Raw genomic sequence first — 17630 nt, 5'->3', positions numbered from 1 at the left:
GAGGGATAAGAGGAGGCTAGGAAGAAAGGGGATATTACAATTAGCATGTATAATATGGGGGGGGCATGGGGAGGGCTGTGCAACACAGTGAAGGCAAGTAGTGATTCTACAGCATCTTACTATGCTGATGGACAGTGACTGCAACGGGCTGTGTGGGCGGGACTTGGTGAAGGGGGGAGCCTAGTAAACATAATGTTCTTCATGTAATTGTAGATTAATGATAACAAAAAAAATATATATATATATATATATATATATCTCCACAGGTATGATATAAATAAATGACAGAAAGCTGATTTGTCAGGTTTTTGCCGGCCATAGTGTGGCCCTCAGACAAGCAGCAATGGCAGGCCCTCCCAGTGGTGTGAGGCAAGGAGGGCTGGGAATGACTGGCCTGCCACATGACATGTCACTAAAGACCTGCTCCTCCTACTGGTCCTACACAATCACTCCTTTCTCCTTCTCTCCTCTCCCCACATTAAGCTGGGCAGGAAACTGGGGTGGGTGCTCTGCAAGACTACGAGTTCCACAGGTCAGAGCTATTCCACAGGACCAAGGTGGGATGGGTAACTTCAGATTTAAAGTGTTAACAGACAGTAAAAGGACCATTAGTCAGCACTACACAGAGTTGGTCAGTACCTAGGAATGTTTTCCAGGTGTTTACTAAAAAGACAGCATTCTCCCCCAGTATTCATTTTGTTAAATTCTTAAGGTAGCTTAAGTGGCAAGCCAGAATTTCTTTGGCTGTCAAGTCCAAGTTTGAAGAGATCCTATCACTGAAATAAAATAAAGGAAGAGCTGAGGATGGTGGAGAAGAAAATATGGGTAAACTGCTTAATATTAAATATTGCCCAAAAGTATGGTCAATCGTGGCTGCAGCCATGAGAATCCTAGCTCATCACCATGTTTCTTTCCCATCCTAGCCAGCTACATGTATTTGGGTAACATTTAAATTCATTTATCAGCAACACAACTACCATAAACACACAAATGCTTAATCCATGCTTCATGCTGGCAAGGTTCCCTGGGTTCTCACTAACATGGTTGTTTTAATCTAACTCCATAAATGCTCCACCACCCAAGACAGAGAACTTTTTCCCCAGCAGGGACCAGGTCTTACTGCTGTTTATACTGGTAGGTGCGGAGACTAGCAAATCATTAAGTGTTGATCAGACTAACATATGCACTTCCTAGGTAAATAGGCCATTGAAAATGGGAAGCCTGGCCTTGGTAGGACATGAGAAGGAATAGATCTACTAAACTTTGAGGGGGAAAAAAATTCCTGAATCTTACATTAGTAAGCAGAAGCTTGACCTTTACACCTTAAATAATTTAGCATTCTCAAACAAGAGAAACTATAAATCAAGAAAAACATATGTCAGCTAGGTGGGACACCATTTAGAAAAAGTTATTTCCAGGAATATCATGGCATTTTAATAAAGCAAGGAATCTCCATATGCTGAGAATAGTGATAATGAGAAATCGGTCTGAATAACAAAGGAAATATCTTAAACTTTTGGGAACTGCTCAATTACTGCTTTATTCAGCACAGAGAAAGATTATTTTTTATAACTCCAGAATGTGTATACTAACCTCTTGAGTTGCCAAAAGCTTTTCACTAACAATTTTTTTCTTTTTTAAAAACAAAAACAAAGCAATGAGTCAATGTCATGATAAGAAGAAAATCTAAATAGAAGCTAATTATTAAAAAAGAATACTGAGAAATCTTACCTTTGGGTTATATTCTGCATTTTTTGCATGCAAAGCTATTTTCTTCAGATCCAATTTACAGGCCAGATTTACAGTGGAAACTATATTCCTGAAAAATAAGTCAGTTTAGAAAATTCTATCACATATAAAAAGAATTAAAATGCATTATCTTCATTTCATAGGTTGTATATTAGTGATTTCCCAGAGGCAAAATTACTCTAAATGTGAAATACCTAATATCATGCGCCCTAGTAAAATGTAAAAATCCTAAAGTACTAAAATTGATTTTTCTAAAATTTCATGACTAAAATTGTTTTAAATCTTTTTCAAAACTATGTCTCAAAATAGAAAGCACAGCTCCAAATCAATTTGCAAACTGAATTCAAATTTATATCTTCATATTCTTTGTGTTTATCCAACCCAACCACAATTTTTAGCTACAGTGCTTTTGTACAGTGTATTTCATAACAATACAATCCTTTAGGAATGTATATACTCATAACCCCTCTTAGGAGATCAAGGATTATTGCTTCATTTATAGATAATCAAACTATCTAAAGCCACACATAAGAACTGACAAAGGAATGAAATCTGAAGTCCTCTTCCCTACACTATTACCCTGAAATTAGTTATCCTCAATTCAGGAATATAAAATGTGTATCTAGAAGTGTCACCCATTAAAAACATACACATGAAACAACTTACTGTAGTTGAGGCACAATTCCAGAACATTCGGAAACAGGGGTCATTGGTGTCATGGGAGTTATGGATGCCAGAGGCAAAGAGCTTGGTTTCTCAGGAGAGGGCGGGACTGAGTCACCATTGGTAGGGCGCAGATGTGAACAGCAATTTGACAAACTGCTGCTGTTTAATAAGCCCAGGCCAATATCCTGTTTGCTGGGTAACCGCAATCTACTTGGCTGATTTTGAATTTTACAATTTTCTTCAATTTCACGCTTGCTTCTAATGACAGCCTGGTCTTTATTTTCTTGGGTAAGTTCATCTGGTAGGAAGCTACAGACTTCCACAGATGAGAAACTGCCAGATGTCTCTTTGACTTCTTCAAGATGTGAATTAAACACAGTCTCTGGATTGGATGAATTAGGTTTGTGCACATTATCAAGCCCAACTAGGCTGAGCAGGGGTGACCCAGGTGGGGCTGGGGCGAGATCATCCTAGGCCAGTCCCAAAACAAACAAATCACAATAAACAGAACAGCATGTCACACCAAAGAGATACATCATCATGGCCCGCAGGCAATGTGTTTAGGATAAGAGGTGGTTCAAGATAGCTTATATTCATGTCCTGCCTCTTTCCACAAAGTATCATAAAGTTCAATTAGAGGATTACAGCACATTTAGTGGAAATAGGAACATATATATTAAAATGCAGAAAAAGCATTTTCTATAAAATGTTTTTCCGACTTTGGTTAGATCCATAGTAAGCTGCACTCTAAATCCAATTTTGTAGGAGAGATAATTAAGCAACCATGCTTTAAATTGTGTGTACTCTGAAGAGAACAGATTTACTGTACTCCTTAAGTTGATTATAAACTTCAGTTGATTTAAAGATTTTTTTAGTGTTTTAAATTCATATTTTAAAGAGAGGAACAACAGGAAGTTTAAGATATAGTCTTGAGCACTAATCAATATTCCACTAAAGACCCAACTGCTATTCCTTCTGGTCAAAGGAGAGATAAGAAAATGGTCTAGTTACATGAATTTACAATTGGAAAAAAGTTATTGAAATGTAAATGGCGAGAATAGTTTAAATCAACATATTGTATTTCCAGTCCAGGGAAGGCTGCTCAACTTCCATTACCATCAACTGAGGGAATGAAGTGTGCAACTGAGGGAAGCAGCTAATGTAAAATTCATGGGCTCTGTTATGGAAAAAAATCGATTACCTTGATATATATATTACCACCTGCATTGCTGGCTAGATTCTAGATTTGGAGCACTGCTTGCAGGATGAACTCATCCTTTAGATCTTACTTCCAACAACCCAACACTCAGAAATGCCTCACGTTGGATCTTCTTAGTAACAAGCTGCCTCAGCCAAGATAAAATGTCGAGCTAGTCTATTGAATTGTTCTGTTATTACAAGTCCAGCAGATGGCAGGGGTGACTAATAGTTCAAAAAAAAAAAACCCACTTAGAAGAATGAAGTTTTTCTCTTAAGATTTTGGACTATATTTAATTTTGAATTAGGTAATTAGCCCCATTTACCCCCACAGCTTGGCCCTAAGAAAAGTGAGGTGGAGACACTGGCCTGATTCCTTTGTTTCCTTGGCCTTTCTTTTACTAGATGGAAAGGATCTCATCAGCCAACTTACCCTAAAGCACTAATGTCTCAACAATCAGTGTCTCCCCGCCTTTTCCCCAATGTGGCATTTTAGCAGGGGACAAAGCTCTCTCCCAAGGAGACTAAACTTCAGCAAGGAATTTAAGGAAATGGCAACAAAATACTGAAGGAGTTGGAGCCTTGACAGCCTCCTTTCAAGTTTTCCTGTAGAACACACATTAGAGCATCGACTTACAGCATACTCACTGCATCCCTGGTCTTACTGATAGAACCCAGACAGGAGTACCGCTTTTTTTGAATAAGCCCACCTGCCATCTCAGAGAGACCTAGGTTTCATCTTTCTTAGGCTACAAGCAGTCTCCAGTCACGTCAGCAAGCTACAAGCCCACTTTTTCCCTGACCCATCCCCTCAAAAAGCCCACCAAAAAACTTGGCCATAAAAAACCCTCTTAGCCTGTAAGAGACACCTTCTTGGTTCTGCTCACCAGAACAGAGGGGTCCCTCTCAGGTTTAGCAATATACCTGCTTGGACTGTTGAGTTTGCGTCCATTCTTTTTCTTTAACTTATAGCTGAGGAAATTTTGTCTTAAACTGTTTTGGGAGAACCACCAACTCATCTTTCCCAGAACCTTTCCCGTGTAGGCTCTCCTTTGCTTTGTTAAAGGCTACGGGACTTCACTATTTCAACCTTAGCGCCAATCATTGTCTTTTTGCTCTTTTGCTTTTCTTTTTGAGGACTCCTTTCTCTCTTTTCTAAAATAGTTGATTTTAAAGATGTTTTAAGTTGGAAAAAAAAAAAGAACCTTAAGAATTACTAACAGAAAGAGGTCACAGGTGTCTCCTATTCACATTTTGGCATCTCCCCCTCCCCCAACGCCCACCAACTCCACCTGCAACCACTGGACAGACTATTTCTTGAGGCCTGTTATTGGCATCAAGGCTGCCATCCCTTAAATGTGCAATATCAAGGCTGTAGGAAACAAGTCTGTCTCCGTTTGTCCTAGCAAAGCTGAGACGCACTGGAACAAGAGGTCGCCACAGGAAACGCAAAGGCGAACACTTCGTGCGTGTCTTTAGAATGGGGATGGGACGATCTAATCTTGGCTCTGGATTCGCACTAAGCCAGGTTCGGCTTCTGGCTGGCAACATTGGGCAAGTTATTTCCTCTCTCGAAGCTTCTATTTTCCAACTGAAAGAGGGGTAATCAAGCCCGCCTCTCACTGTCCCTATAAGAGAGAATGAAGACAAAGCCCTCACTGCGCAGGACGTGGTGCTCAGCTCTAGGGTGGGGACGCGGGTTTCCCCTTTGGGACAGTGGCGGCAGTTCGGGCTCACCTGGTGGGCGCACCGGTCCAGGTAGAGCTCCAGGTACTTCATCTCCTCCATGGGCAGGGGTCCCACTGTTGGGAGGGTTGGGAGCGGGTAAAGGGCAAACGCCCAGGAGGGTGGAGCTGCAGCAGAACCCGATTGGGTGCACAGACTGCAGAAACCATCTGTCGGCCCCGGGTGTACGCGGCGGGGCGGGGCCCGGCCGGGGATCCCGGGCGTGGGTGGGGCTGGGCGGGGGTCCGGGTCTCTAGCCCGGGCCTAGGCCTTCCCCGAGTCTGCGCACCTGCAGACCGCGCGAGTGAAGTGCTCAGCCCGGGAGGGATGCAGAACTCAGCTGGGGGGCCCTCACACCTTAAGGAGAGCGGGAGACCTGGGGCTGGGGTGGGTTGGGGAGCGCTCAGGAAGGCGGGAGGGAAGGGGCTCCGCCTGCGCCGTGCAGTCACTGCACTCATCCATGGCTGAGAAGCAGATAGGCCTGCAAATCTGAGGATTTCCTTCAGTACCTGCAAATGTGGCCTTGGCATCCACCAGGAGAGGAGGTCTTAGTGTTAGTAGTGAAAAAAGGGAACGCGTTGGAAAGCATGACAATAAATAAAAATACAACCTTCTTTCTTTGTTTTAAGGGAGTTTTTCTTCTTCTGAAAGAGCAAGTGGAATTTGAAGCACCTTCACCTAGTCAGGCATAGTATTTATATGTTATGATGACTTCTCATCTTTATTTATTTATTTTTTGTAGATAATTACTTTTTATTGAAGGGTAGTTGACACACAGTATTACATTACATTAGTTTCAGGTGTAAAACACAGTGATTCAACATTTATATAAATGATAATTCTAGGTACCAGCTATCACCATACCAAGTTGTTAACAATATTTTGACTATATTCCTCATGCTATAAATTACATCCTGGTTACTTATTTATTATACAATTGGAAGTGTGTACTTTTTTTTTTGTGAGGGCATCTCTCATATTTATTGATCAAATGGTTGTTAACAACAATAAAATTCTGTATAGGGGAGTCAATGCTCAATGCACAATCATTAATCCACCCCAAGCCTTATTTTCGTCAGTCTCCAATCTTCTGAAGCATAACGAACAAGTTCTTACATGGAGAACAAATTCTTACATAGTGAATAAGTTACATGGTGAACAGTACAAGGGCAGTCATCACAGAAACTTTCGGTTTTGCTCATGCATTATGAACTATAAACAGTTCAAATATGAATACTCATTTGATTTTTATACTTGATTTATATGTGGATACCACATTTCTCTTTATTATTATTGTTTTTAATAAAATGCTGAAGTGGTAGGTAGATACAAGATAAAGGTATAAAACATAGTTTAGTGTTGTAAGAGAGCAAATGTAGATGATCAGGTGTGTGCCTGTAGACTGTGTTAATCCAAGTTAGACAAGGGCAATAAAACATCCACGTATGCAGAAGATTTCTCTCAGAACAGGGGGGGTGAGGTTCTAAGCCTCACCTCTGTTGATCCCCAATTTCTCACCTGATGGCCCTCCTGTGACTGTGCCTGTCTTAGGTTGTTCCTCCCTTGAGGAATCTTACCCGTCTCTAGCTAACCAGTCATCTTCCGGGGCCATACAGGGAAATGTAAAGTTGGTAAATGAGAGAGAAGCCTTATTGTTTGAAAAGGTTAGCTTTTTACTTCTTTGCATATTTATGCCCTGTGGCTTCTATGCCCAGCATTTGCTTGAGGTATCTTTACCACTTGGAAGAATTATGATACTCAGTAATTTGATATGAGGCACGAATTCTATTTAAGGGTTGTAATTAGGAAGGAAGAAGAAAAGCTATAGAAGTAGCAGGTGGCAGAAAACATGGGAAGATTGATTATTTCTTTGACATATCTTCTTGTAGAGTAACTTCAGCATGTAAAGGTTTTAAACTACTAATTAAATTGTGTGCACACATTAACATAATAGGAGTATAGTTACATAACCAAAGCATATCTGTAATTACCAGCCATCTCCAGTGAAACCAAGAAAACCAGTTAGGCACCTTAGGCATTTGTGAAAACTTCTCTATGATATGGTGGATATTGTCCAACTGAGCTTGAACAGTGTGAGAGAAATCAGACAAATTAAAACAACCCATTCCTGGGGACTGTTCACATGCCATATGTTCTTTTAACAGTAAATAGTCTGTAGTTGTAAGATTTTGGAGCGCTACAATTTGCACTTCTCCTAATTCTTGTTTGAGTTCCAACAGTATAGATCCAGTCAAATTTGTTGTTTTACTGTAGGCACAGGCCAGCTTAGATATCTCCTTCCTCATTCTCATGGCAAGTCCAGGAACTGGTGGGATGAGTGCATCTACAGCTGTAGCAGTGCGTGGATCTTTGTTGAGGTTTTTTGATGATCATCTTCTGGCATGAGTCTTCCAGAGAGTGCTGATGTTGGAAGTTCTTTTTCATATCGTATCTTAGTTCATTTTCAGGGTAGCCCAATTAGGCTTTGATCCTCTGTATAAACACAAACAGACCCTTTGCCTACACTTTTTTATGCCCTTTATACCCTTGCATAGGACTCATTGGAGGTCTCCACACAGGAACTGCCTTTTTTCTTTTTTTTGGGTATCATTAATCTACACTTACATGATGAATATTATGTTTACTAGGCTCTCCCCTATACCAGGTCCCCCCTATAAACCCCTTTACAGTCACTGTCCATCAGCATAGCAAATGTTGTAGAATCACTACTTGCCTTCTCTGTGTTGTACAGCCCTCCCCTTTCTCCCACACCCCCATGCATGCTAATCTTAATACCCCCCTTCTTCTCCCCACCCCTTATCCCTCCCTACCCACCCATCCTCCCCAGTCCCTTTCCCTTTGGTACCTGTTAGTCCATTCTTGAGTTCTGTGATTCTGCTGCTGTTTTGTTCCTTCAGTTTTTCCTTTGTTCTTATATTCCACAGATGAGTGAAATCATTTGGTATTTCTCTTTCTCCGCTTGGCTTGCTTCACTGAGCATAATACCCTCCAGCTCCATCCATGTTGCTGCAAATGGTAGGATTTGCCCTTTTCTTATGGCTGAGTAGTATTCCATTGTGTATATGTACCACATCTTCTTTATCCATTCATCTATCGATGGACATTTAGGTTGCTTCCAATTCTTGGCTATTGTAAATAGTGCTGCAATAAACATAGGGGTGCACTGATCTTTCTCATATTTGATTGCTGCATTCTTAGGGTAAATTCCTAGGAGTGCAATTCCTGGGTCAAATGGTAAGTCTGTTTTGAGCATTTTGATGTACCTCCATACTGCTTTCCACAATGGTTGAACTAACTTACATTCCCACCAGCAGTGTAGGAGGGTTCCCCTTTCTCCACAGCCTCGCCAACATTTGTTGTTGTTTGTCTTTTGGATGGCAGCCATCCTCACTGGTGTGAGGTGATACCTCATTGTAGTTTTAATTTGCATTTCTCTGATAATTAGCGATGTGGAGCATCTTTTCATGTGTCTGTTGGCCATCTGTATTTCTGTTTTGGAGAACTGTCTGTTCAGTTCCTCTGCCCATTTTTTAATTTGGTTATTTGTTTTTTGTTTGTTGAGGCGTGTGAGCTCTTTATATATTCTGGACGTCAAGCCTTTATCGGATCTGTCATTTTCAAATATATTCTCCCATACTGTAGGGTTTCTTTTTGTTCTATTGATGGTGTCTTTTGCTGTACAGAAGCTTTTCAGCTTAATATAGTCCCACTTGTTCATTTTTGCTGTTGTTTTCCTTGCCTGGGGAGATATGTTCAAGAAGAGGTCACTCATGTTTATGTCTAAGAGGTTTTTGCCTATGTTTTCTTCCAAGAGTTTAATGGTTTCATGACTTACATTCAGGTCTTTGATCCATTTTGAGTTTACTTTTGTATATGGGGTTAGACAATGGTCCAGTTTCATTCTCCTACATGTAGCTGTCCAGTTTTGCCAGCACCACCTGTTGAAGAGACTGTCATTTCGCCATTGTATGTCCATGGCTCCTTTATCAAATATTAATTGACCATATATGTCTGGGTTAATGTCTGGATTCTCTAGTCTGTTCCATTGGTCTGTGGCTCTGCTCTTGTGCCAGTACCAAATTGTCTTGATTACTATGGCTTTATAGTAGAGCTTGAAGTTGGGGAGTGAGATCCCCCCTACTTTATTCTTCTTTCTCAGGATTGCTTTGGCTATTCGGGGTCTTTGGTGTTTCCATATGAATTTTTGAATTATTTGTTCCAGTTCATTGAAGAATGTTGCTGGTAGTTTCATAGGGATTGCATCAAATCTGTATATTGCTTCATGTTCATCTGTTTTGATTTTGATTTTGTTTGTTTTGCTTCAGAATTCATAATATTTTATATTTTGGCAAAGAAGAAAAGAAAAACAAACCCTACCTTATCCAAAATTTTAAAACAATCTGTCCTAATTTATTACTGTAAAGACTAAATCGCTTGAATGGAGTTATGTGTAAACTTGACCAAGCACTTTGCAAGCATAAAGAATTGTTTTTAATGTGGTTAAGAGAGTTGTATCAAGACTTAAATGTGCCATGTCAATGGTCATGAAGAGTGTTTGAGAAAGATCAACTCTATGGAAAATAGGCCCTTAACTCTTATTTTAAGAGGCCCTATACCTCATCAAAGAAAATACTAAAATGAACCAACATCCCACATTAAGTGTAATCTGTATATAACTTTAATGAGTTGAGTTGCTTGTGACCAGTTGATATGTCACAATTTTCAGACACAATCAAATTTACCAATTTGTTTTGAAATTAAAAAAACTTTGGAGCCAACAGATTTTTCTCAGCTCTCAAACAATTTTATTGGCTCTTGAGGAGAGCGTGCTGGGCCTTAGCCTCTAAAATGCAGTCACACTCATGCTGGGGCCCCAGATTCTCTGCAGGAAAAATGGAAATGGAACATCTGTGTTGGACTGTTGGGAAACATTTTTTCACTAGGGGGCATTCTTTTATCTCCATAAAGGGAACATCTTTTGGTCTGGGGAGCAAACAGCTTTGGGAGTCAGAGTAAAAAGAGATCCATGCATCCCCTAGATGTTAAGGGTGCCTCCAGAAATAAACAGTATTAGTCACTGTCCCAATCATTACAGATATATTTGTACATATTTATACAAGGAGATTCAACTTATGGTTGCTAACCAGCCAAAAGTATTCAATATTCATACTACCTGGATGGGTGTTATACATGAGGGGCAATTTTGCTGCCTAGGAAAAAGCTGGCAAGCAAGAATTTTAGTAAGTATGATTAAGTTTCTTGAGGCTGCGTTAGGCAAGAACATTTTTGAAGCTGCTGGCAGTTTTGTTAGATGCAGCCTCTCCTCCTAGAAGCCATGGATGTTCATTGTGATTCATCTCTACACTGAGCTGTCAGTTTCCTGACAGGGATTTTATACACAAGAATACGGAGGTGGATTTGAGCTTTCTTGAAGGTCTTGTCTAGATCAAAATTTGATGAATTCTTGTTCTCTCAGTAATCATTTGAAATAAAAATATCTCACAATAACTCATCCTTTCCTTTTCCAATAGCTATGGAGCATAAGCGTCACCCTCTGGGAAGGAGTCTGTAATGGCTTAATCAAGGAGGCACTGAAGCACCGTGGCAAATACCCTTCTTAGTTGCTATGGCCTTGGCTCAGCAACCTCAGTGTATTGAAAATCTTGAATAGTAGGTCATCAGAGTCCGAGCCCAATAATGCTACTATTTTCCTTCTTGGGTGGTACCAGGTACCACTGGATGTAAAGATGGCTTGCTGCATTTTAATTTTCCAGGAAAATGGCTCAATTTCATGTAACATTAAAGGTAAGAATGAAAATTTCACAAGTTCCTTTTTCTTTTTGGTTAAACTTTATTCTGTCTATATAGATATGTAGCACAGAGAAATTCGACAATAAAGAATGCGTTACTTTTTAATGTGTGTTAGGAATAGCAAGTGTTATTTATGAGCATAGTCTTATCAGTTGTTACATGGAGACAGGACAAAATCAATCAATACTGGGTCTGGACAGAAGAGAGCTGTTTTACCATTTCCCAAACTAAACACATCCAGGGAAGTCTGACTCCAGATGACAGCTACCTGCCTCCTGTCATGCACAGCATATTAGATTTTACAGTATTTGTTTGGGAAAGCATGTGTAAGGATTTCATCTTCTGTGTTCTCGCTGCAACACTCTGTATGCACCTTGCTAAATGTGAATCTTTGTACATGCCTGCTCTTGTATGCCCTATAACTCGAGTCAAGTAGGGAATGACTCTCCCACACTGTCTCCCACCCCAGCCCCAAGAATTAACATTTAAATATTTAAATCTGATAGACATTCTCTGAAACTTGAAATGTTGTTACATTTATTTTGCAAAATCAAGTAAACTTCTGAGGTCGCCCTCCTTTACCCTTCTGTGAACAGTCTGCCTCGGTGTTTCTAGCTTGAGAAATGCAAGAAAGGTGTTGTTCTCATTCACTATGTCCATATCAAGTGGGCCTCACAGTTGCAGTTGTGAAGAAAGTCTTCCGTTCCCATTATGCAGATGCATGCTAGGAGGCAGTGGAATACAGGGGTTTAGAGCCTGAACTTGGGAGTTAGACCTCAGTTTGATTCTTAGGTTAATTGCACACAGGGATTGTGACTTTAGGTGAGTTGTTTAATATCTGTAGTGTAGGGGCCGGCCTACGGCCGAGGCTGAGTCCCACTATGGCTGAACACCGCCCTTCCACTCTAGTTGACCAATGCCCTAAGGTGGCGCACGCTTCCTGGGCGCCACCCTGCCTGGTTAGGTGGCATTAGCATAAGGAAGTTGCTCCTATAGGCTTGCATGATCTTGATCACCATAGGCCAGCTTCCTTTATATAAGGCATAAGCAGGAAAGAGAAGCACTCTCTCACTCACTCACTCTCTTTCCCACTCTCTCAATCTCTGTCTCCCTCTCTCCCCTCATTCTTCTTCTCATTCGCTCCCCCCGGCTGTTGCTTCTTCTCACTCACCTTCTCCCGGCCTTCCGAGCAACAATAAACAACTGAAGTGAACCAGGTCTGTGTACGTATCGCTGTCGTCACCGCAACAAGGGGCGAACGCGGTATCTGGTGCCGAAACCCGGGAATTTTTCTCCAACCACCCAGAGGAGAAACTAGTGGACGCAGACGCCATAGAGCTTCTTACCCTGAAGCAGTACCTGTGGACCCCGTTCGGAAGGATTGCTCGGGAAGGCGCCTCAGATGAGAAGGGTGAGTGGACCAACGAGCAAAGCAAATGTAGGAGTAGGAAAGGAGATGGCAAGCGGCTGTGGTGGGGATTTCTGTTTTGTCTGTCCGTCATAGTGTTCTTTGTTGTACTGTTTTGTTTTGTCAAAAATGTTATGAAAAGTTAGGGCGCCAGTGAAAGTTCGCGGGATAGCGACGAAGCCAGGAAAGTTCGCGGGAAAGCGACGAAGCCAGGAAAGTTCGCGGGAAAGCGACGAAGCAAGGAAAGTTCGCGGTATAGCGACGAATGCAGGTTAGCGATAAGAGTTCCCTTTACCCATAAACTTAGAAGTAGCCTTTTATCCTTTAATCGCTAACATGGGATCTGAAGAGTCTCGAATTAGAGTAGAAGAGCCTTTGAGAGCACTCCTGAGGGCCAACGGAACCTCATTAAAAACAAAAACCGCAAGGGCTTTCCTCCACACGGTGGAGAAGCATGCTCCGTGGTTCCTAGATGCAGGAAGAATCACTACCCCCGTGTGGGAAAAGTTAGGCGAGGATCTGCGCAGCGCAGATCGCAGGGAGCCGCTCCCGGCTGGGACGCTCCCCATATGGGGGCTGGTTAAGAGCTGCCTAAAGGAGAATAAACCTAGTTGTAGAGAAGCCATAAGGGAGGGAGAGGAGATTCTTGAGGAAGTGAAAGAGGAAAGAGCCTCTGCGAGAGCATCTGAAAGTGGATCTACACAGGGGGGGTCCTCTGATGAGGAAGAGGACCAAGAATTATCAGGAGAAGAGTTAGAGGCTAGGGCTGCTCAGAGAGGACATCGGCCCACATTGTGCTCCTCACTGAGCCGACTGAGAATAAGCAGAGAGGAAGGAGAGACTAGCTCAGCCCCTCTTCCCAATAAGAGCAGTAAGGTAGAAGAGATTGTGCCAACCGCCCCAGATTATCCATTTTGCTCTCCAACCTATAGAGCAGAGCCACCCCTTTACCAGAGTTACTCATATTGTGGTGGCCAGGGGTGCCAAGAACAATTGGGCAAGGATAGATGGAGGGAATGGCTAACCATGGAGGGGAATGCAGTCTTCCCAGTAATAGAAGATCCAAACACCCAGCAAAGATACCATCAAGCCCTAGATTTTAAGCTTGTTAAAAGCCTAAAGGAAGCTGCCATCACCTATGGAGTGCAAGCAGCGTTCACTGTGGCCATAGTGGAGTCATTAGCCACTCAGAATCTAACACCAGATGATTGGGCTAATGTAGCCAGAGCATGCCTTACTGGAGGTCAGTACCTGCTATTCAAAACTGCGTGGGCAGAGCTTTCTCAAGACACTGCCCGGCGCAACGCTGCCGCAGGGAACAATCAGTGGAACCTGGAGATGCTAATGGGCACAGGACCTTACCTAGGACAGCATAATCAGATAAATTACCCTCCTGCTGTGTATATGCAAATAGCTACAGCAGCTGTCAAGGCCTGGAAAACACTCCAGGGCATTGGTGATTTACAGGGTCAATTATCTAAAGTACTCCAAGGACCAAATGAGCCTTATGCAGACTTCTTGGCAAAGTTGATGCAAACTGCAGGCCGTATATTTGGAGATGTTGACACAGCAATGCCCCTAGTAAAACAGTTGGCCTATGAGCAAGCAAATAAATGGTGTAAAGAGGCTATCAGGCCTTGGAAAAATAAAGATTTAAATGTGTACCTCAAAGTTTGCAGGGACATCAATGACACTGTAGTGCAAGGACAGGTAATGGCTGCAGCCATAACTCAGGGACTGCAAAATGTGCGCAGCAGGGCTACCCCTTCCGGGGCATGCTTCTATTGCAAGCAGATGGGTCATTTAAAGCGAGATTGCCCGAAATTAGGCGGAGGAGGAGCCAGTGTAACCAACATCCAACCACAACCGAGATTATGTCCCAGATGTAGAAAAGGAAACCATTGGGCAAGAGAGTGCAGATCAGTAGTAGATGTGGAGGGACGCCCACTACCCCCGCAACAGGCAAAAAACGGGAGGCTGGGCCCCCCACCTCAGGGCCCTCAAATGTATGGGGTGATCCAACAAATTCCCAGGACACATTTTCATCTGACAGATCAAGGATCCAGCTTGGAGTTGAAGAACCAAGGAGAGCCACCTCAGGGAGCGCAGGAGTGGACATCCGTGCCACCACCAGACTCGTACTGACTCCCGAGATGGGGGTCCAGTTAGTAGAGTCAGACTTTAAAGGACCATTGCCTAAAGAGACAGTGGGACTTCTATTGGGCCGGAGTTCCACAACTAAAGCAGGATTAATAGTACACCCAGGAGTTATTGACCCAGATTATGAGGGAGTAGTAAAGATTATGGTCTCCTCCCCAAGAGGCGTTACAGCCATTAATTCTGGAGACCGCATTGCTCAAATTCTTATGCTTCCTAGTAAGCATAGACAATATGGGAATAACAACATGACAAGAGGTCAATCAGGATTTGGATCATCTGGGGCCCCTCTGACCTGTCTCACATTAGAGCTGGGAGACAGGCCTATGCTTGTCCTAAAGATTAGAGATAGGAACTTCTTAGGACTATTAGACACAGGAGCAGATCGCAGCATTATAAGGGAAGATGAGTGGCCAAAAGATTGGCCTTTAAACCGAGCTGCTCAGACTTTAAGAGGGCTAGGCATAGCCCAAGCCCCATTATGTAGTGCTGCCACACTCCCCTGGAAGGACCCGGAGGGACATGAGGGAGTAATTCAACCTTATGTGCTGAACATACCGGTGTCTCTCTGGGGAAGAGACATACTAACCCAGATGAATCTTAAACTAACAACAGAAACCTTCTATAGTAATCAGGCAAAGTCCATTATGAGGAAGCAGGGCTATACAGGAGCCGGAGGCATAGGAAAAAACCTGACTGGCAGAGAGACACCTATCCCACTTTCAGGAGTGGTACCCAGTAGGGTTGGAGGCCCAGGACTGGGTTTTCCCTCGGGGCCATTGAGGGAAGACAGCAATTAAAAATACAATGGCGATCAGAGGAGCCCGTGTGGGTTCCTCAGTGGCCCCTTACCAGAGAGAAAAAAGAAGCAGCCCACACATTAGTGCAAGAGCAAATTGCCGCAGGGCATCTTCAAAGTTCTACTTCCCCATGGAATACACCCATATTTGTCATAAGAAAGAAGTCAGGAAAATGGAGATTGCTGCATGATTTAAGAGCTGTAAATAATCAGATGATTCTCATGGGATCAGTGCAATTAGGTTTACCATTGCCTATGGCCCTGCCAAAAGATTGGAAATCAATTGTAATAGATATCAAAGATTGTTTCTTTTCCATCCCTCTTCATTCTGAGGACTGTAAAAAGTTTGCCTTCACTGTACCAGCCATCAACCACGATTGCCCAGATGAGCGGTATGAGTGGAAAGTGTTGCCACAAGGCATGGCAAATAGCCCTACTATGTGCCAGTTGTATGTGCATGAGGCCCTGGCAGAAGTTAGAAAAAAGTTCCCTGATGTAATTATCTATCATTATATGGATGATATTCTCTTATGTCATGAAAAGAATAGTAAAGTAGAAGAAGCCCTCTGCTTCTTGCAAGCACACTTTAAGATATGGGGTCTGGAACTAGCACCAGAGAAAATACAGGCAACTTGCACCAAACAGTATTTAGGAATTAAATTGGAAGATACTATTGCTAAGCCATTAAAAATAACCATAAGAACAGATCAATTAAAAACCCTTAATGATTTTCAAAAACTACTTGGAGATATAAATTGGGTAAGGCCATTCCTAAAGCTTACAGATGAAGAGCTCGGTCCATTATATGAGACACTGAAGGGCGATTCTGATTTATCATCTCCGCGCTCTCTCAGTAAGCAAGCCAAGGAAGCCTTGAGCCTAGTCCAATCCCGCTTGCAGCTTGCCCAGGTAGATAGAATAGACTATGGCAAATTGCTATTCCTTATAGTGATACCCAGTAATAATAGCCCAACAGGGGTACTTTGGCAGGAAGGGCCAATTCTCTGGGTATATCTGGCCCACTCTCCAGGAAAAACATTAAGATGGTATCCTCAGAGTATAGCTGATTTGATCATCAAGGGAATCAGAACAGCTATAAAAACATTTGGGATTCCCCCAAACATGATAATAACGCCTTATACTGCTGAGCAGATTGAATGTCTTACTGCATGCTGTGATGCATGGGCTGTTGCTTACACCATCACCAATGCTTCCTTTGACAACCACTACCCAAAACATCCTTGGCTACAGTTCTGCCTCTCTAATCCCGTCATCTTTCCTAAAAACACAAGATGTAATCCCATACCCAAAGCCAAGGTGGTGTTCACTGATGGGTCAAAGAATGGCATTGGGACTGTGGTCACTGGTGACCAATCTTGGACATTCAGTTTTCCAACCACTTCAGCCCAACAAACAGAGCTGTTGGCTGTAGCACAAGCCTTTACGCTTTTCTCAAAGGAACCTTTTAACCTTTTAGCAGATAGTCAGTATGTAGTGACTGCTGTGTCCATCTTAGAGAATGTAAGTTATATTAGCCAGTCTTCCCCCGTTGCCAACATTTTTAGAAAGCTACAACAACTAATATGGACTCGATCAGAACCTTTCTTTATTGGACATGTAAGAGCCCACACTTCCCTCCCAGGACCCATTGCTGAGGGAAACAGACGTGCCGATGCCCTGACCCGTGAGTTTAACATCTTAGCTCTATTTGACCCTGTAGAACAAGCTGCTCAATTTCACAAACAATTCCATGTCAATGCACATACCCTTCGCCTAAAATATAATATTACTAGAGACCAAGCAAGAGCCATAGTAGTCAGTTGCAAATGGTGTGTCACACTCCTACCCTCCATCTCAGAAGGAGTTAATCCAAAGGGGCTACTCCCCAATCACATTTGGCAAATGGATGTTACCCATATTCCAGAATTCGGTAAGATGAAATATGTCCATGTGTCTGTAGACACCTGCTCAGGCATCATTTTTGCCTCTTGCCATACAGGAGAAAAATCTAGAGATGTCATATCTCACTGCCTCCAGGCATTTTCGGCCTGGGGAAAGCCCAAACATTTAAAAACTGACAATGGGCCAGCATATACA

At 42.5% G+C, this 17630-nt stretch overlaps 1 protein-coding gene across 1 annotated transcript in view; it reads right to left on the bottom strand.

The window, feature by feature from the left end:
* The window catches only part of TBPL2 (TATA-box binding protein like 2), a 32211-nt gene extending 26811 nt beyond the window's left edge, over nucleotides 1–5400 (bottom strand). Inside the window, exons 1-3 of the mRNA XM_036916593.2 lie at nucleotides 5350–5400; nucleotides 2416–2885; nucleotides 1732–1819 (exon numbers count right to left, since the gene is read on the bottom strand). Coding sequence (XP_036772488.2) covers nucleotides 1732–1819; nucleotides 2416–2885; nucleotides 5350–5400 — 609 coding nt within the window. The remainder of the gene's footprint in view (nucleotides 1–1731; nucleotides 1820–2415; nucleotides 2886–5349) is intronic.
* Between the last annotated feature and the right edge of the window lie 12230 nt (nucleotides 5401–17630).

This window comes from Manis pentadactyla, chromosome 11 (assembly GCF_030020395.1).
Source record: "Manis pentadactyla isolate mManPen7 chromosome 11, mManPen7.hap1, whole genome shotgun sequence".
In the NCBI taxonomy this organism is placed as follows: domain Eukaryota; kingdom Metazoa; phylum Chordata; class Mammalia; order Pholidota; family Manidae; genus Manis; species Manis pentadactyla.
The sequence above is the reverse complement of the archived record's forward strand: the minus strand, read 5'-3'. Positions and strand labels throughout refer to the sequence as shown.